The 27,762-nt window shown below is 43.7% G+C and overlaps 2 protein-coding genes, 2 non-coding genes and 1 pseudogene across 4 annotated transcripts; 3 read left to right on the plus strand and 2 right to left on the minus strand.

Annotated features, from left to right (window-relative positions):
- The first annotated feature begins 336 nt into the window (after nt 1–336).
- On the plus strand, nt 337–1,717 carry LOC127332245 (probable transcription factor At5g28040). The gene has a single exon (XM_051358522.2). It carries the CDS (start codon nt 436–438, stop codon nt 1,486–1,488), a length of 1,053 nt encoding a protein of 350 aa, XP_051214482.1. The 5' UTR covers nt 337–435; the 3' UTR covers nt 1,489–1,717.
- Nucleotides 1,718–2,099: 382 nt separating this feature from the next.
- LOC127332243 (uncharacterized) lies at nt 2,100–6,023 on the minus strand (annotated as a pseudogene).
- Nucleotides 6,024–7,772: 1,749 nt separating this feature from the next.
- Nucleotides 7,773–12,201, minus strand: LOC127332244 (pyruvate dehydrogenase (acetyl-transferring) kinase, mitochondrial). The gene is made up of 6 exons (XM_051358521.2): nt 11,834–12,201; nt 10,593–10,854; nt 9,400–9,580; nt 9,131–9,278; nt 8,336–8,540; nt 7,773–8,135 (listed from the first exon to the last, which is right to left on the minus strand). Exons 1-6 carry the CDS (start codon nt 12,068–12,070, stop codon nt 8,077–8,079), a joined length of 1,092 nt encoding a protein of 363 aa, XP_051214481.1. The 5' UTR covers nt 12,071–12,201; the 3' UTR covers nt 7,773–8,076.
- A 2,852-nt stretch (nt 12,202–15,053) lies between these two features.
- LOC127337821 (U6 spliceosomal RNA) lies at nt 15,054–15,156 on the plus strand. The gene has a single exon (XR_007874127.1). It is a non-coding gene; the product is annotated as a U6 spliceosomal RNA (small nuclear RNA).
- Nucleotides 15,157–18,753: 3,597 nt separating this feature from the next.
- Nucleotides 18,754–18,856, plus strand: LOC127337824 (U6 spliceosomal RNA). The gene has a single exon (XR_007874130.1). It is a non-coding gene; the product is annotated as a U6 spliceosomal RNA (small nuclear RNA).
- Nucleotides 18,857–27,762: the final 8,906 nt, after the last annotated feature.

The raw sequence follows: 27,762 nt of genomic DNA on the forward strand, positions 1-27,762 counted from the left end.
ATACTGCATTAATGGTATAGCAAAGTTTTATTTTCTCCTCAGATATGTTCGTATTTTTCCTTAAAACTTTTACTAGTAAGAATGAAGGTGAATTATTTCAATCTTTTTGTAAAATTTAAGTAGTTGTTTCAACAAATTTAAAATTAGGTGCCCCTATGGTAGTACTCCGTATTAAGATTACACTATTAATGCCACCATATTTTACCTGAAAAAAATGCCACAATATTAGGAAAAAAATAACAAAACGTACCCTACAAGATGGTCCCACCTTGATTCGTGGCGCAACGCAACTAACTCACGAGAAGGGAGGGTGCGACGACTAACCTGGTCCGCTCGCTAACCCAAACCTGCCTTTCCTCGAACCCAATCCACCGAAAACCCCGAACCCTAATACCGACTCGAGCCCATCCCCCATCTCCCACCCGATCCGATCCGATGCTTCCCATGGTCGACGACCCCTCCGCCGCCGGCGCCGCCGCCTCCTCCTCCTTCCCGGACGCCGACGCCTACGGCAACGGGGACTCCGAAGACATCGACTTCCCAGTCGACCCAATCTCCAACGCCCCCTTCTCCTCCTCCGCCGCCGTCCCCGCCCCCGCCCCCGCCGCCGCCGCCGCGGTCGGGGGCGAGCGCCGGCCCCTCTTCCAGCGCCTGTGGACGGAGGAGGACGAGATCGTGATCCTGCGCGCCTTCGCCGAGTTCACGGCGCAGCGCGGCACGGCCTTCGCGTCCCACCAGTACGACACGGACCCCTTCTACGAGGAGATGCGCCGCCGCCTGCAGCTCGACTTCTCCAAGAGCCAGCTCGCCGAGAAGCTGCGCCGCCTCAAGCGCAAGTACCGCAACTGCGTCGACCGCCTCCGCATCTCCGGCAACTCCTTCACCTTCCGCTCCCCGCACGAGCAGGCCGTCTTCGAGATCGCGCGCAACATCTGGCGCCCCGCGTCCGACAAGCACGGACGCGACCCCGGCGCCGCCGACTCCGACGACGACGCCACCGTCACCGCCACCAACAACGGCGACGCAAAGTCCCCGTCTTCCTCAAAGGCGCAGCGCCGTGGCCGACGCAGGCGCACGGCTGACTTCGCTGCCGATACCTCGCAGACACCGCAGTTCACGCCGGCGTCCATGCCTGTCAAGACGGAGGACTCGCTCCCGGCCTTCTTTCCTCAGGTGGTAGCCATGGACGGCGCCGACCCTGTTGTTGTGCCGTCAGCCGCGCAGCCAGCAATCAACACGGAGAGCAGCGTCCTGACGCCTCTGTTCAAGGAGATGGTCCGTGCAATGCTAGGCATGGGTGGCTGCCCGTCTCCGCTGGGTCTCGGTGCCAAGGTCCCTGAACCGCCGGCTGGGATACCCATGGAGGGAGACAAGTGGAGGCAGCAACGGATTCTCGAGCTGGAGGTCTACTTGCGGCGGATCGACCTGCTGCAGGATGAGGTCAAATCAGCACTGGAGGAGCTCAAGTCCTCCACACCAGCAACTTGATTATCCTACTGCTGCTACCTTGGGGGAGGTCACTCTTGTTTCAGCTTCACCATTCTTGGTTCCATTGTCATTAGTAATGCCGTCCATAAAACATGTTCAGTAGGGCCTCTTTGAAACGTATTAGGATTTTCATCATTCATAGGAATTGTCCCAGGAGACTCAAAAAGCAAGGATCAGAATTCTGCCGTTTCTGTCAGGCTCGGCCAGTAGTATAATTTATGTGATTCTCATTGTCCATCAGCTGTTTTCTCTGTTGCTATTTTTTAATATATAGTACGATTTATGAATAAACATCATGAGCTCTTCAAGTCACAAAGTACACAGCAGGTCCACCAGATGCAAGGTGTCATAGAAGGCCAACAACGTCTGTGCTAAACTGCTAGTGCAAGTCGCTGGCCATTGTGATGAAATTGCAATTATACTTCATTATTTGGTGTGCACAGAGAGATCAGGGCTGCAATCGGTGCAGCGATCAAATGAATCGAACAAAACCTCCTAAGAAGAGGCAACAGATTTATAGGAGTGACGTCTCATTTGACTTGCATTATACACCAGAAAGATGACATTACATTGTGTAAAATAGGAGGAGAAAAACTAGAGATTCATCCAAGTTCATAACAATCACTAACTTTTTCTAGCAACAAGCATCACAAGTGGGACGAGAAGCGAATCCAAACCAATCCTACTGGTTAGCCACCAGCGACTTCATTAGTGAGTCACTGCCTCATTGGGCACCAGGTATACATACTTCCAACCGAATTATAAAGCTTGAATGACAAGGAAAAAACCATTTTTCAAGCTGCTACTAAATTCGATCTACTAGCAACAGCACGCCATGCTATAGAAGGAAGGTTTCCAGGAAATAAACCACTGGAATTTAACCAAATTGAGCATTGCCACTTTGATGGAGGTTGGTAACCAACTAACCATTAAAGTCACAATTTTCAACCTGCCTTCAGCCTCAGGCACTGTTGGACTGCCACGAATAAACACAGCTCTCGTGTACTTCTCTATCTTGCTGAACCCATTACCGAATTGTCTCTTTGAAAGCATATGGAAAACTGTGTCTTGCGTAGCTCATCCATGCTTGGAAAGCAACTAGCAGGATGTTCATAGTCCTTTTGTTTGGGACTAATCACTAAACTCCCATGATTAAGAACTACTAATAGTGCGGTATCTAAACTACTCTACTTGTAGCATCTGATCTCATACTATATTAAAGGGCCAACACACTATCCAAAAGAAACTTCAGATGTTGAAGATATTTCATAGTCGCCATTCACCAGCGCATCAAAATATCCATTCCACCTGAGCAGAGGGCAAGAATCAAGAGGTGACTTCTCCAATAGCATCACCAGTTACGTCCACCGCTACTCTGTTGAAGGACAACGGTTGCCAGCCTGAAGAATGAGGCACAAGCCACTTCTTTCTAACAATTACAATTTGCAAAATCTGGAGAACATCGCCAAGGGCATGCTGCTGAAAGCACAATTTCTTCAAAATGGTTGCAGCTTGATACCTACCAGCAACGGAAACACAGACAATGTTACAACATCCGAAATAAAAGATGAAATCATCAGAACACAAACCAGCAGGTACAATGCCTCACCTTGACTGAGAATCCTTTAGTGCTGAATAGCCAGCAGCAGAGGATATGAACTTACGAAGGGTGACTAGCGCTTTAGGACGCTTAGCGTTACTGTTTGTTACATCCACACATTTCCAGAGGCTTTCATCTTTTTCCACAAATAAAGGCATGTCAGACTAACTTCTTCATAACGACAGCTTGATTTCGAATGGCACATTCAAGAGCTTTCTTAGTATCAAAACCAGCTAAATTCATCTCGCCGTAGCGTATACAGTCTGCAATATTTGATTCTGTTGGGGATAATTTTTCGGTTTTCAGTATGCCCAGAGCATGCAGTAGACTTCTTATAGCAACGTCTTGCTCAGGAGAATTTGGTGGAGATTCTTGCGTCTCTCCATGATTTTCAGGACTCTGAATGCTGTAGGATAGATTAGGTGGGTGAGGAGGTCTGCTATCACTTGCAGGCGATTGGACAAACTGAGGAGCATTAGAGTGATTTGGATGGAGGCTGATGTCTGAACCAGCATGAAAAGAGGATTTGACCACATGGAGGCCGAATGCTCTAGGATGTCCAGACACCATTGGCATACTAGCAGGTGTTCCTGGGGAGGGCAGCCCAGTCGGGCATTCAGAAATAGCCAGTCTACTCATATCAGAGCAAATATCAGCAAGGTCTTGGAAGGTTGAGCCACTTGGCCATGTTAGTATTTGAGAGGAAGGGGCACCATTATGCCCTGCTGATGGCAGGACTGAACTGCCAACTTCTGGATTCGTCGAGTAAGACTGATCAAACGCACTATGAGGATTAGGAGGAACTGAATTGTCTTGTTTCAGCAACATAGAGCACTGAGTTTGCTGATCTGTTGGACAATATTGGCCACTGCTAGCACCAAAACAGAAAGTTCCACTTGTTGGCGTGAACTCAACTGATGTGCTAGGCTTCTTACCAAAAATGAACTCTGCTCCGTCTTGATGAGAATGAGTAGGCGTGGCAGGTTTTTGAGCTGATGACAGGGGGGGCAGAGGATTCACCTTTGTCCCATCCAGCGACTCAGAACAGAACAAAGATGATATAGATTGACTTGAAAGGCCCAAAGTACTTCCTTTAGAATTACTAGGAAATCCGAGATGTATTTCATTGCTTGCAGAACTAGATGAAATATCTGTCTTCCTTACATATTCTTGGTGCTGTTTTGCCTTATATAGATTGGCGGACTTCACATTATTATCACCAACATTGGTGTTAGAATGAAGCTTGTTCTGCGCGTGAGAAGATTGGGATCGCTGCTGATATGTTGAATGATAATGGACAAGACTGACACCAGGACCATGATTTGCATCTCTTGAAGTATGCCCTGTAGATGTAATAGGCTTCTTACCAAGGATGGATTTTTGTGGTGCTATCACTTGATGCAAACGAATGGACGCCAAAGGTTTTTGAGCAGATGACTGGAACAAAGTAGAAGTTGATTGTGGAGTAGCATAATCCACCTTAGCTCCCTTCGCTGATTTATAACTTGATGATGATAAGACGGTAGACTCACTCCTAGTGCTCCCAACATAAGACTCCACTTGATTGCTAGAACTAGATGCAATGTTTGTCTTCTTTACATACTTCTGCAGTGGCTTCACCTTGCATTCTTTACCCTCTTCTAAATTATTATCACCCACATAAGCTTTAGAAGAGTTTGACTGCCTACGCACTTGAGGATACTGCCCATTACTAACACCATCAAGAGTTCCACTTCTTGATGCACATTTAGTTGAAATGCTAGTTTCCCCACCAGTGATGAACCGCTGTGATATTTCCATTTGATGCAAACGAGACTGCACTGCAGGTTTCTGCGCTGGTGACTGAGATAAGGTAGGAGTTCCGAGCAGACTTGATTGGTCTATCTTTGCTCCCTCGATTGATTCAGAGCTTGATGATGATGATGAAACAGAAGACCTGTCCAGCTCACTCGCTGTGCTTCCTGCAGAATCTTCAGAAACTCCATCAACATGCTCTACTTGACCTTCATTGCTTGCAGAAGTGGATGTGATGTTTGACTTCTTTATACAAATCCGGATTGGCTTCGCTGCTGCCTTCACATTACTGTCACCCTTATTATACAGGGCAGGAAAGTTCTCTGATGCATCCAGATTATCAGAGTTCCGGTTGCGATCTGGCACTGTATGTGAATGCGGGGATTTCGCCAGCAATGGCTCTCCGGCAGCAAGGCTTTCCCAGAGCCAAACAATCTTTGCTGCGCTGAAAAGTCCCCGAGACGATACGTTTGGGGGATGCGCTAGTAGGATTTCGTACTTCTTCATCTTAAGCTTATGAAGGAGATCCGAGAAGTCCTGATCCCCTGAGATGAGCAAGTAATTGCCCGGTGGAGGGTTGTCATAGGCCCAGAACACCATGTCGACCAGCATCTTTTTGTCAACGCCATCTTTAACTCCTGCCAAAAAAAGATTGGGGATGCTTCACTATCGGCAGACACTGGCCAAGAAAACGGGCATACAATTAGCAGGCGGGGGTAGGGGGTGTATACCGGCGGCGACGTGGCTGAGGGAGATGCCGGTGGAGGAGAGGGCTTCCAGGACGCCCGGGGCGACACGGGAGGCATCGCCGTAGGCGAAGACCGACACGGGGCCATTGCAGCCTGCCGAAGCTAGCGCGGCGATGATGTTGTCGGCGAGGCGGTGGGGATCGCCGCAACCGGCGGGGACGGCGCACCAGTTGATGTCCCACCACACCGAAGTCTTGGCCTCCGTCGCAGCCGTGGTGCTGCCGGCCATCGCGTCGGCAGCAGCTGCTGGCCAGTCCGGAGGGCGCGGGGGACGGTGGTTTAGGGCTTCGCCGGCGGTGTGGAGGCGGGTGGACTTATCGTTGATGGGGATGTCTGCGCTGTCCACCGCGAAGAGGAATTGGAAACCCAAAAAGGGCAGTTAAAAATGAATCTGGGGAGATCGGTAATTGCCTTTCTTTTTCCAGATCGGTATCGTCGTATCTGAGCTCGGGTCCCAGCAATACAATCTGTTCAAAAACTGTTACAAAATGTTTTGGTAGCCTGAAATACAAATTTAGAATACGGAGTACTAATTCATTATGTGTTTTGCAAGTAAAAAAGCATTGCACTTAGACTTTTTTTGGTTTACGGGACTCTAAGAGTGCACAAATAGAATAAACATAAAAATTTACATGCCAAACAAATTAAAAGCATATAAATGTGTTATTTGTTTGCATGAAAACGACAAACAAATTATGTACATGGCATAGTCATCATGGAAACAAATAAAAATTTCTATGAAGGGATCCGAAGGCGGGTGGCGGCATGACTACTACACACCCTTCAATAAAGCTCGGTTGGGACTCTCCAGACCGATGCGGTTTTCTTTCTCTTTCAGGCTATACCGTGGTGGTGGAGAAGAAGAGAAGATTCGATCTGATGTCGTACTGCAGCAGTCCCAGTCTTCTGGAGCAAATCCTTGTTGGCCTTCCAGTAGCCCGGGGCTAGTCTGCCACCGACTCTCGTGGCCGAAGGGCCGCCACTCGAAGCGCTGGTACGAAAGCTGCACGGTGCCATCTCACGGACAACCTCTCCAGTCCGGTGTGCCAGTCCGGAGGCCTTCCATTAGCTTCAACGCGGGACTCCCCTCCCATACCATCGCAAGTGGCATAGTCCCCGATGTTGGTGTAGGTGCCTATGTTTTGAGGCTCAAGCTCATCCTCGGTGGAGAAGGATTTGATGGCTTTTCTCGTCTGTAGTCTAGGGTCTTGTGTGTAAAGTCAGAGGACTATGGTGTATTTGATCTTTTCTCTCAGGTCCCCGATGTAATTTGTGTTGCCACCACTGACGATTAATGCAGTTTCTATGTCCTTTAGGGTCCTTTCCCTATTTTAAAAAGATCTTCCCCTCTCACTACCTCTCTTGTCTCAACCAGTGGTGGACCCATAAACTTCTCAAAGCCTGGGCAAACGTGCTTAATATGTTAAATTTTGGACAAAATTATTATAGAAATTCACGCATCGCAAGCAAGGGCGCCGGCGGCAAGCCTAGGCGGCTGCTCGGGCTAGAGGGATGCTAGATCCACCCCTGCTCTCAACATCCAAACTTCATACTATTTTATACCCTCCGTGTCATCCACATACACCTCTTAAAACTTCTTATGTGTTGAAATTATGTTGAGATTCACAATGCGGTGGGTGTCACCGCAACCGGGGCGGAGGCACGCACCAATTGATGTCCCACCACACGGCCATGAGATTCTTATTACAACATGCTGTAGAAATCCTTGGGTCTTTGTTGCTCTCCCTTTGTCCCATAATATAAGATGTTATTACAGCACGTACATATGCTGTAACAACATCTTACATTATGGGATGGAGGCTGTAGTTTATTTTTCAGCGTGTATGTGTTGTAAGTTGACAAATCAGCCACAAATATCTCAAAAGAAATGGGTTTGTGATGGTGAACTGGTCATATAACGAACATCACACTACAAATGCAGAAGGGAACGCACTGGACAGATTTCAGGACTTCCCTCTATGAGTTCCCACATACTCCCCATTGCAAAATAGTGTCACAACTTCTTCTAGATAGAAATATATCTACATACTAAAATGCGCGGTATCTAGACAAAGTTGCAACACTTATTTTGGAACAAAGTTAGTAGATGTTAAGTTATTAGCTATGCTGATGGAGACATATTGTAGACGAAACCAGCTCCTCTATGGAGACAAATGATTCACATAACATTCTCCAAGCTACGATTGGTTCTGTGTACTTCTGCAACGTCATTCCAGTGACGATAGCAGAATTCTAGTGACGGTAAGAAAAAATGAGTTATGATGACACTCCATAGCCAGTAGAGCAGAACAGCTGAACCATAGTGGTGGCTGGCCTTGGTAACTATATTTGCATACCAGCACAACAATTGAATCATCCTAATAACAGGAATAGTGGTATCAGAGCTGAACTAGATCACTGAGACAGCAGGTCGTTCTGAATCTCTTAAGGCAAGGGCTCCTCTGAATCTCCCAGCCGTGATAGGTGGAGATAAGCATCAGTTCCTACAGAAAAGAGCAAGAAAAGAGTGCAACAAACTTATTAAAGCTAAGCCTGAGAGGAAGAAACAATTAATGGTTAATTAATTTTCAGACAGAGATTCATGGTAATTGAAAGATTCGTGTATAGATGAAAGCCCATCAAACAATGTACAGGCTGTTTAATACTCCATACATAAAAATAAGAAAGTGAAATATGGACATACCATATCCCTCCATAGAAATGATCTGCAGATCCCCACCAAAATATCGAGCATAAAGGCGACTAATCGGGAGCCCACAACCATACCCAGCCATAGTTACTCCTTCATTATGGCCATCTAGATCAGGTGGGTGTTCTGCCGTACTGTAGAGGTAAGTAAAAATTCTTGGGAGGCCACTTCTTGGTATTCCACCACCTTCATCGCTAATCTGCATTACAAAGGTTATAACTGTAAGTCATACGAGTATCAAGAATTGTATCTATTAAAGTTGGCTTAAGCATAGATGACCTCATGTTTGTGGTCTCATATAGGATACTATTTACAGTAATGCTTTAAATTAGAGCCATCACGGAAGGAAAAATGAAACAAGGAAATTGCACATAACTGCACAGGAAAATTCTGTAAAAATTATGACAATGCAATGTGACACAGAATAATGATCTCTCTCAACAACAGCAAAAGGTAGTGAAACCTCCTACTGCAACACCGTTCTTGCATACAAGAACCACTCTCCCAAGAAAGAAAAATGTCCCAAGGGAGACCATGAAATCTGGTTTTCGATATGCCAAAAGTATTTGGTCTCTACAGAATTAATACTTAAGTGTATTGCAAAGGTTACTTCACGATTGAAACTCTCAATTTCCATTAAATTATCAATTTAATTATCAATTTTTCCATTTTCGTTTGCTGTATGCACAAAAAGGTCAAACTGATACAACCGTAAAGGGTAAACTTTTGTATGCATAGAAGGTTGTGGGTTCACAAAATGAGTTCACTAAGTCCGGGGGAGAGACAAACCTTGATAGTAACATCCTCTGCTCCGTCAGCAACTATGATCCTAACAGGAGGTGCATGCTTATCAGAGTCCATAAACCGTTCTTGTACTGCACGAAGGGAATTCTTCACCAATTCAAACATCATGAGATGTAGGTGTGTAATCACGTATCTGCAATCGAGAAGTCAAAGCAGTAATTAAAATCATTTTGAGACTTCATGCGTGCAACTGTATTGCTGATGAATTAAGTACTGCAGGCGTGGTAGTTCAAAACATCAAATCAGGGAATTACGGGAATGTAAAATCTGGGTCTCCGTATATGTCGACGTCAGGAGCTGATCCATATTCTCGCATGCAAATAGCTCGTGCATCTTCACTGGCAAGTCGAGCCACCTGCATGGGGGACAATCTTGTGTTTATGAGCCCTATGACACCAGGCTCCGGATCAGGATCATGTAAAGCGACATGCTGCCCTGAAATAAAAAAACATTAGCACAAGTCAGAAGACAACATTGTACTAACTCTATTTGGTAGTATCTTCAACTCAGGATAGGGACAACAGAATATTCGTTCTTGTTGTCATGTATTAAAATGTTAATTTATACTAATTATTATCATCATTGGCAAGAAAATATAAAATGATTGGATATGGATATGCAGTGTCGATCACTTTCAGAGGGAAATTATTACACAGTGTTTGTTCTATAGCAAATGAGTCACACAATTTTTTTTAGAGAACACTACCACAATACCCAAGCGTTGCTGTGGACTACAGAACACACTATATGTTTAAAGATAATGTACTACTGCCTGTCAAATGGTGTATCCGATCAAATCATTCAACACATGTGCTCATCTCAATGATCATTTTTTTTTTCCCCAAATAGAGCATCTCGATGGTTTGTGTCAATTAACAGATGGTGTCTTGAGAGTTAAGAAGATGATGGTGGTTCTAAGTGACGGACCACCGCCACTAATTGAGATCTTTATATGAGTAAAGATTTAAGAAGTCCCAAGGAACTTCCACTTGTACTCTAAAACAATACATTCCAAATTAACTGAATGCTGAAAATATCTTTTAGCCTGCTGTGAGGCACAATGACAGGCTCGCGGCGGTTCTTCTTTTGGAAAGGCAGAAAGTAAATCAGTAATGAACTTCCATATCAGTTGCTAAGTTGGGATAATGTGCCAGCACACCTAACCAGTAATTGCATGTCCATAAGCCCAGAAACACGCCTTACAAGTTACTCCCTCCATTCGAAAATAAGTGACTCGGCTTTGTCTAGATACATCCATCCAACGGATGTATCTAGACACATTGCAGTGTGTAAATACATCCGTATCTAAACAAAATCGAGCTACTTATTTCCGAACGGAGGTTGTAGAATTGGAGCTTAACACCAAATAGCAAACTAGTAACTGTACCTGTCAAAATTTGTGTAGATTTAAAACCTGACACAAAAGGCAGGTGGTAGGTATGCTAACCTATCAACATGCGGATCCCAATCCTTGACATGTAGAAGCGATCAAGGAACTGATGGATCTCCTCGATTCCAGAGGGAAAAGCCTTGGTACCACCCATGTCCTTCTTCAGCTGCTGCACACCCAGCGCCATGGTGGGCACCACATTGGCGTGCCGCACCCTGATCATCTTGATCATCTGGGTGAATGCAAGCTCATCTTCCTGGCTCCTCACCTCGGGGAAGTAGCGGATGTCACGGAACGAATCCAAGTACCAATCCCTCACCTTAACAGAGGCGAAGGAAGAAAGTTAGTGCTGTAAACGTCTGATGGGCAAGATATGCTGACTCTATTAAGCTTATTCAAATACTTACTACTCCCTCCTTCCCAAATTAGTTTACTCAACTATGTCTAGATACGTATGTATGTAGACAGGTTTTAGCGTCTAGATACATGGCACCTAGACAAAAATTGGTGAATACATGGTATCTAGAGGGAATATTATTTGGCGAGCTCACGTGCTTCTGCTATCTGAAGTGTAAAATTGGAAGCTAATATGGTTAAGCCATGAAGCATGCTGGCATCAGGGGAGAATCTAGCAACATGAAGCATGTTCCTACACTTTTCTCCAGGAATTAAAAATGACAAGCAGTTGAATCATGTACTAGTAGTTTATGCAAGATTGTAAAACCTGGCTAAGCAGATCTTTCATGATGTATTTAAGTCAACGGAGAGAGTAAAAAAAGAGATGATGATAGGAGTGTTAACCGAGAAGCGAGAGTAACATTTGGTAGTACTAGGATACTTGGTGAAACTAGAAAACATGTAACTTAGTGACAAGCATTAGAAGTGGGAGTCGTATCAGCAGCAGAGGCCATCTCCAGTTCTACTTCCCAAGTTCCCAAGGACTGGTGACAAACAGAAAATGTAGCAGGGTCCCTATTTTTTTTATGGGGACATTATTATATTATGATGAAAAAAAATCCATGAACGGCATTGAATCCTAGGAGAGCAGTTCCCGAAATAAACATCCTAGGTACTGTATAGTTACGGGTATTGTACAAACTGTTGATAGAAAAGCCCGAATCAGACTATACTCCAAAGGGAGGGGAAGCAAAATATGGGATCCCCAGTTTTCCGTAAGAATCGAAGGTACCAGACGAGAAGGAAAAGGGAAAAACCGCATGTGACAAATCGATTCCACATGTAACTGCGCGGAGAGGGCGTATAGTAGTGGGGTGGATTAAATCGATTGACTGACCCACCTTGAGCACTGCTGGCTTTTTGGAGAGCCCGAAGGGCAGGGAGTCGAGGTCGAGCGCGCGCCTGGCGATGCGGATGGGGAGCTCCTTGTGGAGGAACTGCGCGGAGAGGAGGAGGTTGCGGTGGGTGGGGCGGGCGCCGAACTCGGTCATGTAGCGCAGGCTGACCCCGGTCTGCCGCATCCCGCCCCAGCGCGCCAGCTCCTCCGCCACCGCCCGCGCCACCGGCTCCGACGCCATCGTCGCCTGCCTCCGCTGGGAAATGGGGCGTGGCAAATTGAGAGTCTAGAGAGGCGTGTCACCGGAGGAGCGGCGCATCGGCGGCGTCTTATTATAAGCGCGGGGCGGGGGAAGGGAAGGGGGAGGAGGATGGAGGAGGTGTCAAGGAAGAGGCGAGGTGCGGAAACGGGATTTGGGTGACGACGACACCGCAGTACCGCACGCAGAGAAAGCGAGAGGGAGCCGCCGCGCAGGGCTGTGGGGTCATGGGCTGCGAGTGGGCCCGTTCCGGTCAGTGTCGCGTGGGGTAATCCCGATCCATTGGTGGTGATTGGCTGGGCCAGGCGGCGCAGCGGTGGTGCAGTGTGCCACAACTGGTACATCGGACCTGTGTGAGTCTTTGGGTATGTCCCTGTCAGGTGGGGACGGCGTGCCGGTTTTGGGGACGACGCGGCGAGACGTTCGGAACTTCCGCGAAAGGGCGGAGCCGTCTCACTGACGAACGGCCCATAGGTTCGTTCAGACGGCGAAATAGATTTGGGTGCAGCCAGTGCTGTTCGCCGATGCCCGGTAGCCTCCGCTGTTGCCTACCTGGGCAAAGAATATACGTATCCTCTGCTCCAGCTGCTCCCAAAACCAAGGTTTTCGTGCCAAAACTTCCATCGACTAGCCAATTGGAAGCTTCGTTTCGTTTCCCACAACGAATTCAAACTTTGCAAATAATAACTGATGATGTTTCTTGCTTGACCAGGCTGAATCGCGTGCCACCAATCTAAACTCGGAAGGCATTATCAAAAACAGAAGGTGTAGCGGAATTGCAATCAAATTCTATGCTACTATTCCAGATTTAGTATCTTACAATTCTATGCATTTGGTTTCAATTTGGTTTAAACCCCAAGGTAATCTGAAAATCCCTTGCGAGTTCACTTCTGTTCTCTTACATCACTCCATTAAAATCCCAAAATGTTATACGGCCTTCGGCCCGAAATTTTTTCTCACGGATTCAGGCAAAAGGTAGGCTAAAACCTATCTATATTCATTGAACCCGCGACAACTATTTAGAACCACATGGAGAACTAAATATTACAAAAATTATATTCTCATTCTAAGGGCTTTCTAGATTTACTGAGAATTTATGAATTACCTTATATTCAAATAAAACACAAAATCAATAATATAATATATAAATATGAACAAAGTGATATAAAATTTGTATTGCACTTTCACAAAATATTGAACAAATTCCCTACTTCGAGTAATAATTAATGGTAAAAGTACTTTCTAACGCTCCCTCGATCTGTTTACTATTATAAGACTTACTTCAGTATAGACTAGATGAAAACCGAAAATGGATGAATCGACCCCCAAACACGTCTAGATACATGTATCATTTCGATCGTACCTAGTCCACATTGACTATCTACGGGGGTCTTATATATAATTGTGAATGGAGGAAGTATTCCATGGCATCACCTCGATGAATCAGTTACCACATATACACCAAAAACTAGGGCCCAAGGTTTCCGAATGCGCCACATTTTGGTTCGTACCTAGTCCACATTGAAATATATCTGTAATGTTGAGTGGAGGAAGTATTTCATGGTATCCGTCGTCTAAATCAACTACCACACATAAGCCAAATAGTGGGGCCCAAATATAAGTATGGGGTAAAATGTGGATTGCATGTACCTATGGAATTAAATAGGAGTACATTCTGAAATTTGGTAGACTTTAACATTTGAGTGCAGGATAAGAGACAAAAAAGGCAACTACAACGTAGAGTGGGGAAAAAAGGAGTATACTAAAAAAAATGAATTTAATTTTTCTTTTTGCCAGAATCAACAAAAAATTATTCCTCGGAAATATGGTTATATTCAGCTAATAGAAGCTCTGAAGCACAATTGATACATGGTGTGACCAACAAGCGGTACTAATATCCGATCTACAATAATTTGCGAGACAATGTATACTACTCGTAAATTGCGAAACTAAGATAGGAGAAATGCAAGCTTAAATTGCGATCACAAACATGATGCTAGCTACTACCACCAATCCATAAGAAGTGTCGCTGACTTAATATGGATCGGAGGGAGCATTAGATTTGTGTAGTAAATGGTTTTGTTATATTTTGTCACAAAATAATACTAAACAAGGGAACAACAATGATTGACGATGCCTAAATTCCAAAACCATCGGAATAAATCCTGCACGAAAAAAAGGTAGAATATAACCATTGATCGTAGTGGCACTTGAGTCATGTCTCGAATTTTTTTTGGACGTGATCCATCATATGTAGCGACCATGCATATTTGATGGTTACATGTGGAATCTAACGCTAACGCGTACCCTGATAATCTGATTCTTCGTTGGATTGTCTAAGGATTAAGATTCTGACCTATATAGCTTGGAGAAGGAAGGAAGCAGGGTGCACGTGGAATGTGCTTTAGGAAGAAGCATATCTTTTTTTTTATATATATAGGAAGAAGCACATCAAAATATTTCGATTCTTTCGCATGTTATGGTCTAGACGAAACGTGGACTTGCACTGGCACGAAGCTGTCACATGCATGATCCAACGAATCCATGCGCTGCTTTTGTACGATCGATGGATACAATTCACGTTAGAAATGTACGATTCCTGGATGCGTTTCTAAGCCAGTGAAATGGTTTCTTCCAGATTGGTGTTGCCACGTGTCGTGGTTCAGCTTGAACCTGTGTACATTATTTCCCATTTAAACGAAAGCGTCACCAGAAACGTACGATTCCTGAGTGCATTTGTAACGTCACGACAACTTCTGTTTTTTGTTTGCGAAACAAGGAAGCACGGTTCACTTCCTTAAGTTGGGCCGACTGTTGAAAGATCCAGCCCGCACGCGGATGTGGCCCATCCCTCAGCTCCTGGCTCTTGTCGTTGCTGGCTGCAGCGGAGAGCCTTGTTTAGTACCACCTCGGCAAGCCACACTTATTCAGGGTGGTTTATAACCCCCGCTCCTTGAGTAGCATCGTCCCTTCGGGGACATCCGATAAAATTGGAACGATACAGAGAAGATTAGCATGGCCCCTGCGCAAGGATGACACGCACAAATCGAGAAATGGTCCAAATTTTTTCGAGATTTTGCGCGCTGGTCCCTGGTATCTTACAGGCAAGGCCTCTGTCGTTTTTTTATCTTACAAACAAGTCCTTCCACCGTTTTTCTTCCCTTCTTACCCATACGGACATGCTACTCGTCTTCCTCTTTTGCCCCCTGTTATTTCTTTAAATAGCGAGCAAGCTCTTACACAATTACTCTTCCTTCTACCCAAACCTGCTTTGTTTTTCTTGTACAGTAGTTATGTCCGTTCTGAGATTTCTTTTGAATGGTGCCCTGTGCTCTTTCTAATCGGGTGTTCCTAATCAGCGTGATCGCCCAAGCAAAGAGGTGGCAGTTGCTAACACTCGTTTAAACTCACTTCATTTTTTTAGAGAGTTCTACTAGTACGTTTAGCTTCCTATGCTTGCTCTATGTCGCGTTTCCCCCTCTCTGTTAGGATATTGCTACTGATTTTTAGCTAAACCATCTCATACAATGTGCCCAGTAGGCATTTCCTAAAAAATCATATTATACAATTTTTTTTTGCAATGCTCGTAAGTCTACTCTCTAATACTTCCTTTGGTCTTAAATATTTGTTGCAGATTTAGGAAAAATATGACTAATATATGTCTAGATTCAGTAAACTTACCCAAGTATTTAGAGCCAGAGGGAGTAGCACATACTATAATTTTTTTTCATAAATACCTCCGTAGCATTTCCGCAAACTATATACATGGTGTGTAAACTCCTTGAGCATGCATGTTGTTATTTTTTGGAAGTCAATTTATTTTGCTTTGTGTCAAGAGTTCGCCGAGTGGCACATAGTTCTTTTTATGCTTGAAGGTCAGCACGACGTTGACTCAATGCGGGACAACAGGGCATAGGTGACGATGTTATCCAGCGATGCCATGGTCGTGTAGACAACTACGTGGGCGGTAGAGACAGCCATGTCTACGAGCTGCGATGGCGAAGTCGTGCCTGAGCTAGCCTTCAGGACCTGCCAAAAAGAGATATAGCCCACTCTATATTGGTGCCTCTATTATTAAAACTAGATAATTACCCGCGAGTTTCTGCAAATCATTTGTTTACTTATTTTTGAAAGATTTTAGAAAACGAAAAGAACATCATTGAAGTAAGTGCATGCTTTCCACACGCTGCTCTTGGAAACAATAACACCGTTTTTTCGGGGAACAATAACACCGGTTTGCACCAATTGAACTGTTAGATATTTGTAGATGCAAAACAAATAATAATTAAGAGAAATAAATAATCAAGGGGAGTTGAAAAATGAGAATTTAGAGAGAAGCTTTTTTAAATAAAATATTTAGACGAGAGAACTGATATGACATCGTTTTTGCTACATGTGGTCGAGGTGTTGATGGAGTAGTATCGAGCTGAGCTTGTCCAGATGGGCACGGTGGAGTTGAGCTTGTCAATCGAAATCACGGCCTTCTCTTACCTCAAACGTTATCCAAAAGGCAGAAGCTCAAAACACATGGCGGCCAATAGCAGAAAACTGGTAGACGACAAAGAGTGGTGGCAGTGCTTAGTGCAAGTCAAGGGGGTGGGGGGTTGCCCTTCCCCAACTTTGTGCAAAACTGCAAGCACATATTTGTTCTTACTTCTGTTTTGAAGAACCAGTGCAAGCACATAATAGGAACAACTTCTCGTAGAGGTCCATTGGCTATCTATCCTATAATCCGGTCTCCCAACAACCACCTTGAGACCGGTAAAAGGAAAACCTAGCAAGGCCATACCTTTGCCTTGCGCATCCCGCTTGATCTTGATGATAGCTCTTCACGCTCCACTCAAGCCGGAATGCCTCACTTGATCATTGTTGCTTTGTGAAGACTCACAAATGCTCCCCATACACTATAATGGGAAAGCTTCATTGATGCACATCTTCACAAGTCCATTATCACCAAATGGACGGCAAGCTTCAAGCATGTGATTCACTTGAGATGCTCATCTTGAACTTGCCCAACTCAACCTTGTATCTTCACATACTCACTTAAGATAGAGCATGGCTAATATTGAGTTCCACATAAGAACTATATCTTCATTTCTTCTTCTTGATCATATCACATATGTATCTTTAAATCGATGATCTTGATGCCAATACACAAGGTGTATCTTTATCTTCATGGCATCCATACTTGAATCCAACACATGGAATACAAGAAGTACCTATGGAATATTCCTTCATATAAACTCAATGAAAAACATTAGTCCATAGGAGTTGTCATTAATTACCAAAACCACACATAGGGGCAATATACCCTTACACTCTCTGGTCGTCCTTAGGCCACGACGGTTTGGCCGGTGTGGTGTGCTCCCCCTTCCTGGTGTTCGTGTTCTAGGGCTGCCTCGAAGCTCAAGTTCAGCACTTCCCCAGCTCTCGGGTGAGCTTTTCCCATGACCGATGGTTCGATGCCTTCGATCCAAGGCGAGAGGGTAGGAGCCCTCTTCGGTGTGGGAACCGGAATGTGTTTTGGTGCTTGCAGTTCAGGGGGCCTTCCTCGCTCATGAATCTCCATCCTGCTCTTTGGCAGTGCCTCGTCTCGCCTTCGGTACTCGTTGCCCTCGGTGCCGGAGAGTTGTAGTCTTCGCTTTGCAAGTCCCTTTGGTGCTTGCTAGTAGTGTTGAGTTGTAAGTCTTTCAGGGTGTGCCCTTGTATCGTTCGGCCGTTGTGTTGTGTTGTGTTGTGTTGTGTGGTGTTGTGTGTGTGTGTTTGTTCGGTTCGTCTTGTGTAATCCCTGGCCGTTTGATGGCCGGTTGATGCCATGTTGAACTGTTTAAACATGCATGTGTATGTTCGGTGGCTGAAAAAGGCAATGATCTGCATGCTGTAATTATGGGCTGCATTTTGGTTCGAGTAATTGGCTGCATGCTCTGTTCCGAACGGCTGTTAAAACGAACATAACCGAGATTTCTCACATAAATGAAATAGAGAAAATCATGATAAAATTGCTGATGTGGATAGGCTACATGTTTAGAAATAGTTAGTGAGGCTAAACTACTTAGTTATATAGGATATTCAGCCAAAACGGGTGTTTTATGGTGCACTCTAAAAAACTTAATTGGGGACATATGGGACTTTAGAGCATCTTAGAGTGTGTTCATTCTTATGTTGTGAGCTTTTAAAGAGAATATAAGATTTTGAGAATCTGTTAAGAGATATACTCGAAAAAGTACTCTTTCTCTTTCGCTCAAGAGGAGTTCAACTCTACGTTTTGCCAAAAGAGAAAGAGAAACATTTCAATAAATCTTAGAACCAGTTCCAATCTATGTTATGCCCTCCAAGTTCATATGCCACACAATCAAATGTCAAAAGAGAGGTCAGCATGTCAAACTTTGTCATGTATAGCTGACACGATCACGATGACAGCACCTAACTCACCAGGTGTCCAGCTCGCGAAAAGGACAACCAACGAAAAACGCCATTGGCAGGTCGCTCCGACGGTGACGCAGTGGCGTAAACAAACGTATCAGTGGAACTCGGCTGGGGAGCGATGCCCCCCAAAGGCGGCACGAACAAAACACGTCCCCCAAACGCTCAATCCGGCGCGGTTTGGGGGACGCTTTGGGGGACGCGGCTGGAGATGCTCTAAGTCTCGGTGTTTGACAAGCAACGTCCCTTCGGGGACATCCGATAAAATTGGAACGATACAGAGAAGATTAGCATGGCCCCTGCGCAAGGATGACACGCACAAATCGAGAAATGGTCCAAAAAATTTCGAGATTTTGGGCGCTGGTCCCTGGTATCTTACAGACAAGGCCTCTGTCATTCTCTATCATACAAACAAGTCCTTCCACCGTTAAAAATGTCCGTTCTGAGTGGTGCCCTGTGCTCTTTCACATCGGGGGTTCCTAGTTAGTGTGGTCGCCCAAGCAAAGAGGTGGCAATTACTGAACGCTCGTTTACACTGACTTTATTTTTCACAAAGTTCTACTAGTATGTTCAGCTTCCCATGCTTGCTCTACCGTTTTCCCCTCTCTGTTAGGATTTTAACTAACTCATCTTATACAATGCGCCCACTAGGCATTCCCTAAAAAACCATCTTATATAGAATTTTTTGCAACGCTCGTAAGTCTACTCTCTAATACTGCCTCTCGTCTTAAATATTTGTTGCAGATTTAGGAAAAATATGACTAATATATGTCTAGATTCAGTAAACTTACCCAAGTATTTAGAGCCAGAGGGAGTAGCACATACTATATTTTTTTTTTCATAAATACCTCCGTAGCATTTCCGCAAACTATATACATGGTGTGTAAATTCCATGAGCATGCATGTTGTTATTTTTTGGAAGTCAATTTATTTTCCTTTGTGTCAAGAGTTCGCCGAGTGGTACATAGTTCTTTTTATGCTTGAAGGTCAATGCGATGTTGACTCAATGCGGGACAACAAGGCACGAGTGACTATGTTATCCAGCGATGCCATAGTTGTGTAGACAACTATGTGGGCGGCAGAGAGAGCCATGTCTACGAGCTGCGGTAGCGAAGTGGTGCGTGAGCTAGCCTTCGGGACCTGCCAAAAAGAGATATAGTACGTGCACTCTATATTGGTGCCTGTATTATTAAAACTAGATTCTTACCCGCGAGTTGCTGCGGATCATTTCTTTAGTCATTTTTGTAAGATTTTAGAAAAATGAAAAGAACATCATTGAAGTAAGTGCATGGTTTCTACACGCTGCTCTTGGAAACAATAACACTGTTTTTTGGGGAACAATAACACCGGTTTGCACCAATTGAACTGTTAGATATTTGTAGATGCAAAACAAATAATCAATAAGAGAAATAGATAATCAAGTGGGAGTTGAAAAATGAGAATTTAGAGAGAAGCTTTTTTAAATAAAATATTTAGACGAGAGAACTGATATGACAGTTTTTGCTACATGTGGCCGAGGCGTTGATGGAGTAATCTCGAGTCCAGATGGGCACAGTGGAGTTGAGGAAAGGGACAAGTAACAGTGTACTAACTACAGTTGACAGGTAAATATAATTAGTGTTTCAGAAAATCTCAAGTCACCGGTTAGATTCGCAATAAAAACATAAAATATTGAATGACCTCGAAAGGTCGGAGCAAACAGAAATTGCCAGACTGCACGAGAAAGTGAACATGGCGAGCAGCGCAGCATTCCAGAGCTTGACTCGTCTCATTCGCACAGTCATGTAAAGCACTGGTGGGCATAAATAAATACACTATCTTAGTAAACTCCGGATGCGACAAAGATGCATGCAGAAGCAGAAACAGAGCACAGAGGAGTGTTGATCGACTGATACCTGGAAGAATCAAAACTGGCACAAACGCAACCCAAGATAGAAGAGTGTGTGATGAGGACATCTCTATGATAGATACAACCAATACTCCTACAGCCACATCTCAGGTACATTTGTTACTAGGAATCCTTCCTAATACATATGAGAATATGATGCTGCCTAAATCAAATGTATTTATATTATTTAGGAATGGATCTAGCATGGACGCCAAGCATTGGATTAGGAACGTGCATGGAGATGGCAGCAGACCTGCAAGGATTCAGGATGGCGTTGCAAGCGAGGATTTCAGAACATTGAAGCCACCATAGTGAAGCAACGATGCTGGGATGAATTATACAAGTTACTCCATCATAAAATTCGTCCAAAGAGTTAGTTTTGGTGCTGCGTCACCTTATTTAATGGGCCAGGCCCATGTATTTTCGGATTAGGTATTTTAGGGGATTTTAAGAGACCTTATAAGTGGAGGAAGGCCCATTTAGGGGTGTTTTTGGCCAACCCTAGCTGGTTGGACGAAAATCTCTTGACTTCCCCCATATATATCCCTCTCTAGCCGTCATTAGAACTTGGATTTTGATTAGATTAAAAGTTAGCCAATTGCTGCAACTTCGTGTACTTCTTTTGAGGCCAACGCCCAGAACAAGACCGACTATTCGGAATCCCACCATTATCAATCAAGCTTTCATCTCTATTCGCAATATTCTGATTGCATCTTTGGTTCTTACTTGTTCTCGATTTCAGGTAGGAATTAAGACCCTTGCTGGTCAGGCTGATCGTGCTGCTGCAAGATCAGTAACTCCCGGAGATTGTCCTAGCGATTGCATTGGCGCACGAGCTTTGCACGTGTAGTCGGATCGTCAAGCACGAACTCCACCAACAAATCGATTTATGCCCATCTCATCGAAAGATCGGACACCTTTGCCCTATCAAGTGGTATCAGATTTCAGGTTGCTCGGTGAGATTTTACAGTTTTCCTAGTGTAGATTGCATCGCCTTCATACCTACAACCCACGAAAAAGCCAAAAATATATCAGGTTTAGATCATCCGTCCCATAGCCCCTGCCAAGTCATTGCATGATCTTTTCAGTTTTTGCTTTTTGAGTCTTTGTCTACAATCGTTGTGTCGCGTGCTGGTCTTAGCGTCTACAGTCATTAGAGTTTCGAGTTCTGGTCATAGTAGTCGCGTCGCCGCCGCACCATCTACGCTTGCAGTCCTCGCCATATCACCGCCACCATATACTTCCGCCACATCTGCCATCAACTCTTTGTTGTTTCCCTTTGATTCCCATCATCGTAGGGTCTTTCTTGATCTTCGTTTCAGAGTTTTATCGGGTTTTAGATCCGTTTTCTTGGTCAATTTCGCGTTTTCCATCAGAATCCTGAAAGCAATCTAGCTGAAAAAAAATTCCGGTCGCCCGACCATAGAGACCTCTGTGGTCTAGCGCCACAGTAGATTCCCCCGAAAAAAAAAATTCCGGTCGCCTGACCATAGAGACCTCTGTGGTCTAGCGCCACAGTAGATTCCCCCGAAAAAAAAAATTCCGGTCGCCCGACCATAGAGCCCTCTGTGGTCTAGCGCCACAGCAGATTCCCCACAAAAAAAATCGCCTTCCCTTAGGTTGCTCTATCCTTCAGCGCCAGTTTCGCTGTCCTTTGCATCTTGTGCCGCGTCGTGACCTCGTTGGTGATTTAGGCTCGCGTCTCTAATACGATCTAGCCTAGGACCAGCACAGTACCTTCGTTGAGCGTTTACTCAATTTGCATCGCTGATTTGATTACTGTGCCACCATATCACTATACTTTGCCTTCCCAGAGCTCCACAGATTTATCCACATGCTTTGTGTCGACACCTGGTAATCGCTTTGTGCAATCTCGGGGAGAAGCTGATCCTTGTTGGTTGCCATATCACCTTCCTCCTGTTTGGTAAGAACTTGTAAGAGCTTTGTATTTTGCTTGACGAATTGCGCGTGAACCACCATATTCCGTAGTTTGTAGGCATATGCATTTGTGCTTTTTGGGTACTAACCATAACAGGAATTGAGGACCATGCCATTGACCCGAGTACCATGATGACTACGGAGATGCATGTGCAACCATTTACAGGAGATCATGATCAGTTTATATCCTTACCAGTTTATGAGGGTAGATATAATACAGATGCTTATTTTGATTGGGAGTTTGAGGTTGATAATATTTTTGGATGCCATGATTTTAATGAACATGAGAAAGTAAGAATTGCCGCCCAAACTTTTATTGATCTTGCTTCCGTTTGGTGGGACTGGAATTATAAAGAAAATATTGATAATACACCTACTACTTGGGTAGATTTAAAATCTGTTTTGAGACGTAAATTTGTGCCTCTTTCTCATCAACGTGAACTGCTCCGCAAACTTGAACGATTAGAACAAGGTAGTAATACCGTGCATGTTTACTATCAGGAATTTAAATTTTACATGTACCGTTGTGATATAAAGGAATTTAAGGAAAGTACTAGAAACATGTTTTTCAATGGCTTGAACCCTGATATTAAGGTTTTGTTTACGTATATTCCTCATTCTACTATTGGTATATATGTTCGAGCTTGTTCTTTTGAGAAACACATACAGGAGAAAACGTTGGACCATTCCAACTCCTTCAAGTCATGCACACTAGCACCGGTTGTTTCTTCCAACGTTCCACGCATGAATATTGTTGTGCGAGTCGCCCAGCCACAGACTTGTGACACGTCACTGCGAACATCTTCTACGTTGAAGTCACAAGGTAACAATGAAGGTACTGATGTTGTCCCTCCACATGAGATTGGTGAATGCAAGGTTATCTTAAATATACCATGTGATGAGGTAGAAAATAATTTGGTCACACCACCTATATTAGAGGATTGTGCTGCTAATTTGATGTTATGTGATCAAACAACTCAGATAGATGATGGTTTAAGTGCACCTATTGTTGAATCTAATTCATGCATTGATATGAGTGTACCAACAGAGACTTTTGTTTCCAACGATGACCATGTGTTAGGAAATTGTGGAACTGATATACCAACTATGTTGAGTACACCTACTATACAAGTTAATTCTTCTGTATCTATGAGTGTACAAACTGAAATTCTTGCTCCTGATAATGCACCTTGTGATTTGAAAGATGACTATAGTATGGATCATATAAAACTGGTTAGGAACAATGAAGTGTTCGCTAAGATTTCTCATGCTAATTCTTTGTTTTCTGTTGTGATGGATCCTCCTATGTTTTTATCACATGCTAGAAATAAGATTGCTGAACTCAAATATTTGAAGAGTGTTTATGCCCATGGTTATACTTTTAATTTAATTGGAGAGTATGGCGTAGACAATGAATTTTTAGTGAATAAAATTTGCATTACATGTGATGATGTTCCATATACTATTGGTTTGATGGGAAGTAAAATTCCACCTATGTTCAATCATTTTGATATGACCTCCAATAACGGTGTAGACTTTATGCCAAACTAGAGGATACCCCCGCGCGTTGCAGCGGATCCTTTTAGAAAAGGAAAATTATTACTGGGCAATATAAATGTTGAAATATCATATATAGATAAGATGGCATAACCTGAAAGGTTACAGATATAGTGTTCAACTAAGGATAATATAGTGTGGACAAAATAATGGTTTAGCAAGCTATATACAAGTAAGAATTGGAAAAAATCAATACAGCTGATATTGATTAGAGCAATATATTTTATACCAATTTGATACATTGTAGACAACATGCTGAAATCAAGTGTAAGCTACATAAGGGTAGGTAGAACGTGAACCCAAAGATGCACCGCTGAGTTTTTTTTTACTATCAAATCATGGTTTCTTATTTTAGTACATCACCTTCTCATTACTTTTATAGATTAAATCTCATGTCATCGTTCAGATATTCTGAAAGTGAACCAAAACAAACATGAGTATTGAGTTATTATTTAACAAAATTGCATATATAGAAGAGGAACACAATGAATAATAAGTGACCAGGCCAATAGTTGCAGCTTGTCTAAGATGGACAATTGATCAATAGATGTGCAAACCGGTCGGTAGCTGATAGAAGCTATATGGACCTGGATGTGAGCAACACAACAGAGACTATTAGAAGCAAAGCACAGCTGAACATCTGTGAAGTAGAAGACCAACAAAACAGTTTTTTTTTCTATATTGCATGAACATGTCAGTGTGTAACTACGTTTAACTTTATCATCGCCAGTTCACCATATGCTCCCTGCAAAAAGAATCAATTAAATGAATCAATTACAATAGATCAAATTAAGAGGATCTCCTAATTATAAAACCAAAATCAAGTGCCAAGCTAGTCCAAGATCTCATATTGAAAAACTAAGCACAATCTCAGCAGAAAAATCAATTCTGCTATAGATCTTGCAATTGGGCTACACCAAAAATGAAGTCAATCCAGACATCAATGAATCGATGTTAGAAACTTTTGGATGAGCTCACGAAGGGTTGGGATTTGGCAACCAAGTATAGTGCGAGCTGGTGGCAACCTGACGGTACCGGCAGCGGCTGGCAGTGTGTGAGGGATATAATTCAAATTTAGATTTGGATTAATAAGCAGACAGGAAGATCAAGAAATAGCAACAAAAAAAAACATATGAAAGGACTAATGACCAAGAAATATGGCGGCTCTTTCATCCAAGTTGTCTAACACATGAGGTTACCATAAGTCATATTCATGGGGGAGAAGATGGAAGGGAGTGGCTCGCCTGTGCCGCCAAAGATGAGTCAGACAGCAGACGCCGGCCGGCCGGACGCCAATCCGTAATGAAGGCTGTGAAAGAATTGGTTCGGAGCAAGGCGCACGTCATTTAAATATGGAGAAGCTGCATGAACTTCTCATATACCTCCATAAAATTCCATTTTTCATAGTAATTGTTTTATGCTTGTTGGGAGAGGAAGCTACTGCGTCGCTGCGGAGAGGAAAGGTTTGGTGGTTGTAGTGCCGCTCTAGCGTCAACGATATTATGCGTCATAATAACTCATGAGAAACTGAAACATCAATGCGACGATTATTTTCATTCATGAGCATATATAGCAATGAGCTGTACGTGGGCTAGAATAATAAGCTACATGTGGACCAGTCCGTACAATTTGATTAATACTACAAAGAAGCGCGGGAACAGATGTAACGCTCTTCAGGGAAAAAAAGAAAATAATTGATGACATGGTCTCACAAAATTTATTGGCAAGACTGATGTGGCAGTCTAGGATTGGTTATTGATACTGATGATGTGGATACCTTGCATGTGCAGGAAAATGGGATCAACTATTAAGAATAGAAAGATACCTTGTTGCATGATCGCTTATTTAAGCTAGTTGTAGCATGTAAATTGGAAATACTGAATTTTGGTTTACCACTATTGGGATGGTTTAATGATGAGCATTATAATTTGAAAGGAGTCAATATGTGCTTCACTTATATCTGCAAACTGAGTTGTGATACATGTGTAATGGGGACTAATGATCTTCTAAGCTACTACAATACTGGTATATGTACAAAATTAAATGGGAAACATGAGAGAGCTGTTAAAACGGATGACATATACATATACCATGCATATACCTTATCTCTTTTGTTAGCATGTTTACAGAATAAACATCGCCGAGGATGGCTTTTCTTTCAAGAAAGGGAGGATGATGAGGACATGATTATCTCCGATTTGAAGGCATATTTTGGTGAAAAAGATGAGACTACGTCGAGGACGACTTCAATTCAAGTAGGGGAGGATGATGAGGACATCTCTATGATAGATACAACCAATACTCCTACAGCCACATCTCAGGTACATTTGTTACTAGGAATCCTTCCTAATATATATGAGAATATGATGCTACCTAAATCAAATGTATTTATATTATTTAGGAATGGATCTAGCATGGACGCCAAGCATTGGATTAGGAACGTGCATGGAGATGGCAGCAGACCTGCAATGATTCAGGATGGCGTTGCAAGCGAGGATTTCAGAACATTGAAGCCACCATAGTGAAGCAACGATGCTTGGATGAATTATACAAGTTACTCCATCATAAAATTCGTCCAAAGAGTTAGTTTTGGTGCTGCGTCACCTTATTTAATGGGCCAGGCCCATGTATTTTCGGATTAGGTATTTTAGGGGATTTTAAGAGGCCTTATAAGTGGAGGAAGGCCCATTTAGGGGTGTTTTTGGCCAACCCTAGCTGGTTGGACGAAAATCCCTTGACTTCCCCCATATATATCCCTCTCTAGCCGTCATTAGAACTTGGATTTTGATTAGATTAAAAGTTAGTCAATTGCTGCAACTTCGTGTACTTCTTTTGAGGCCAACGCCCAGAACAAGACCGACTATTCGGAATCCCACCATTATCAATCAAGCTTTCATCTCTATTCGCAATATTCTGATTGCATCTTTGGTTCTTACTTGTTCTCGATTTCAGGTAGGAATTAAGACCCTTGCTTTGGTCGGTGATCGTCCGCAAGATCAGTAACTCCCGGAGATTGTCCTAGCGATTGCATTGGCGCACGAGCTTTGCACGTGTAGTCGGATCGTCAAGCACGAACTCCACAAACAAATCGATTTATCCCCATCTCATCGAAAGATCGGACACCTTTACCCTATCAGTGTGGGAATGGAGGAAGTAGTGGATGCCGGGAACCATTTTGATGCAAAAGAAAGCCACCGAAACGGAACACAAGAGCTGCAGCGAGAACACTACATAGATCCTGGTAAGAACAACTGATATGTCACCTGGCGGCGCGGTCGTACGCCTGCCCCCCGCCTCCACATCGATAACGCAGTCATCATGAGTAGTCGCCACCACCCTTCCCGCCGGCCTCTACGCTATTAACTCCAAGGAAGCAATTGCAAGAGTACCCCTTTGCTATTAGCATCCCCAAGGATTTTCCTAGCACCCCCAACGCATACATTCTCTTGGGAATTCTTACGTTTGTTGTAGTGACTGCCGGAACTTAGTGCAAGACGGGGAGGGGGGGGGGGGGTTGCCCCCAGCTTTGTGCAAAACTGCAAGCACATACTTGTTCTTACTTCTGTTTTGAAGAACCATGCAAGCACATAATAGGAACAACTTCTCGTAGATGTTCATTAGTATTATCAATACACCTGTTTCTAGTGGAAATCGGGGAGATAAAGATAGAGGGGAATATGCAGGTGTGTGTTCGGTGGCTGAAAAAGGCAATGATGTGCATGCTGTAATTATGGGTTGCATGTTGGCTCGAGTAATTGGCTGCATGTTGTGCTCTATTGAAACGGACATAACAGAGATTTCTCATAGAAATCAAATAGATAAAATTGCGGATGTGGCAGTTGCTGATGTGGATAGGCTGCATGTTTAA

Source organism: Lolium perenne, chromosome 4, assembly GCF_019359855.2.
Source record: "Lolium perenne isolate Kyuss_39 chromosome 4, Kyuss_2.0, whole genome shotgun sequence".
NCBI lineage: Eukaryota > Viridiplantae > Streptophyta > Magnoliopsida > Poales > Poaceae > Lolium > Lolium perenne.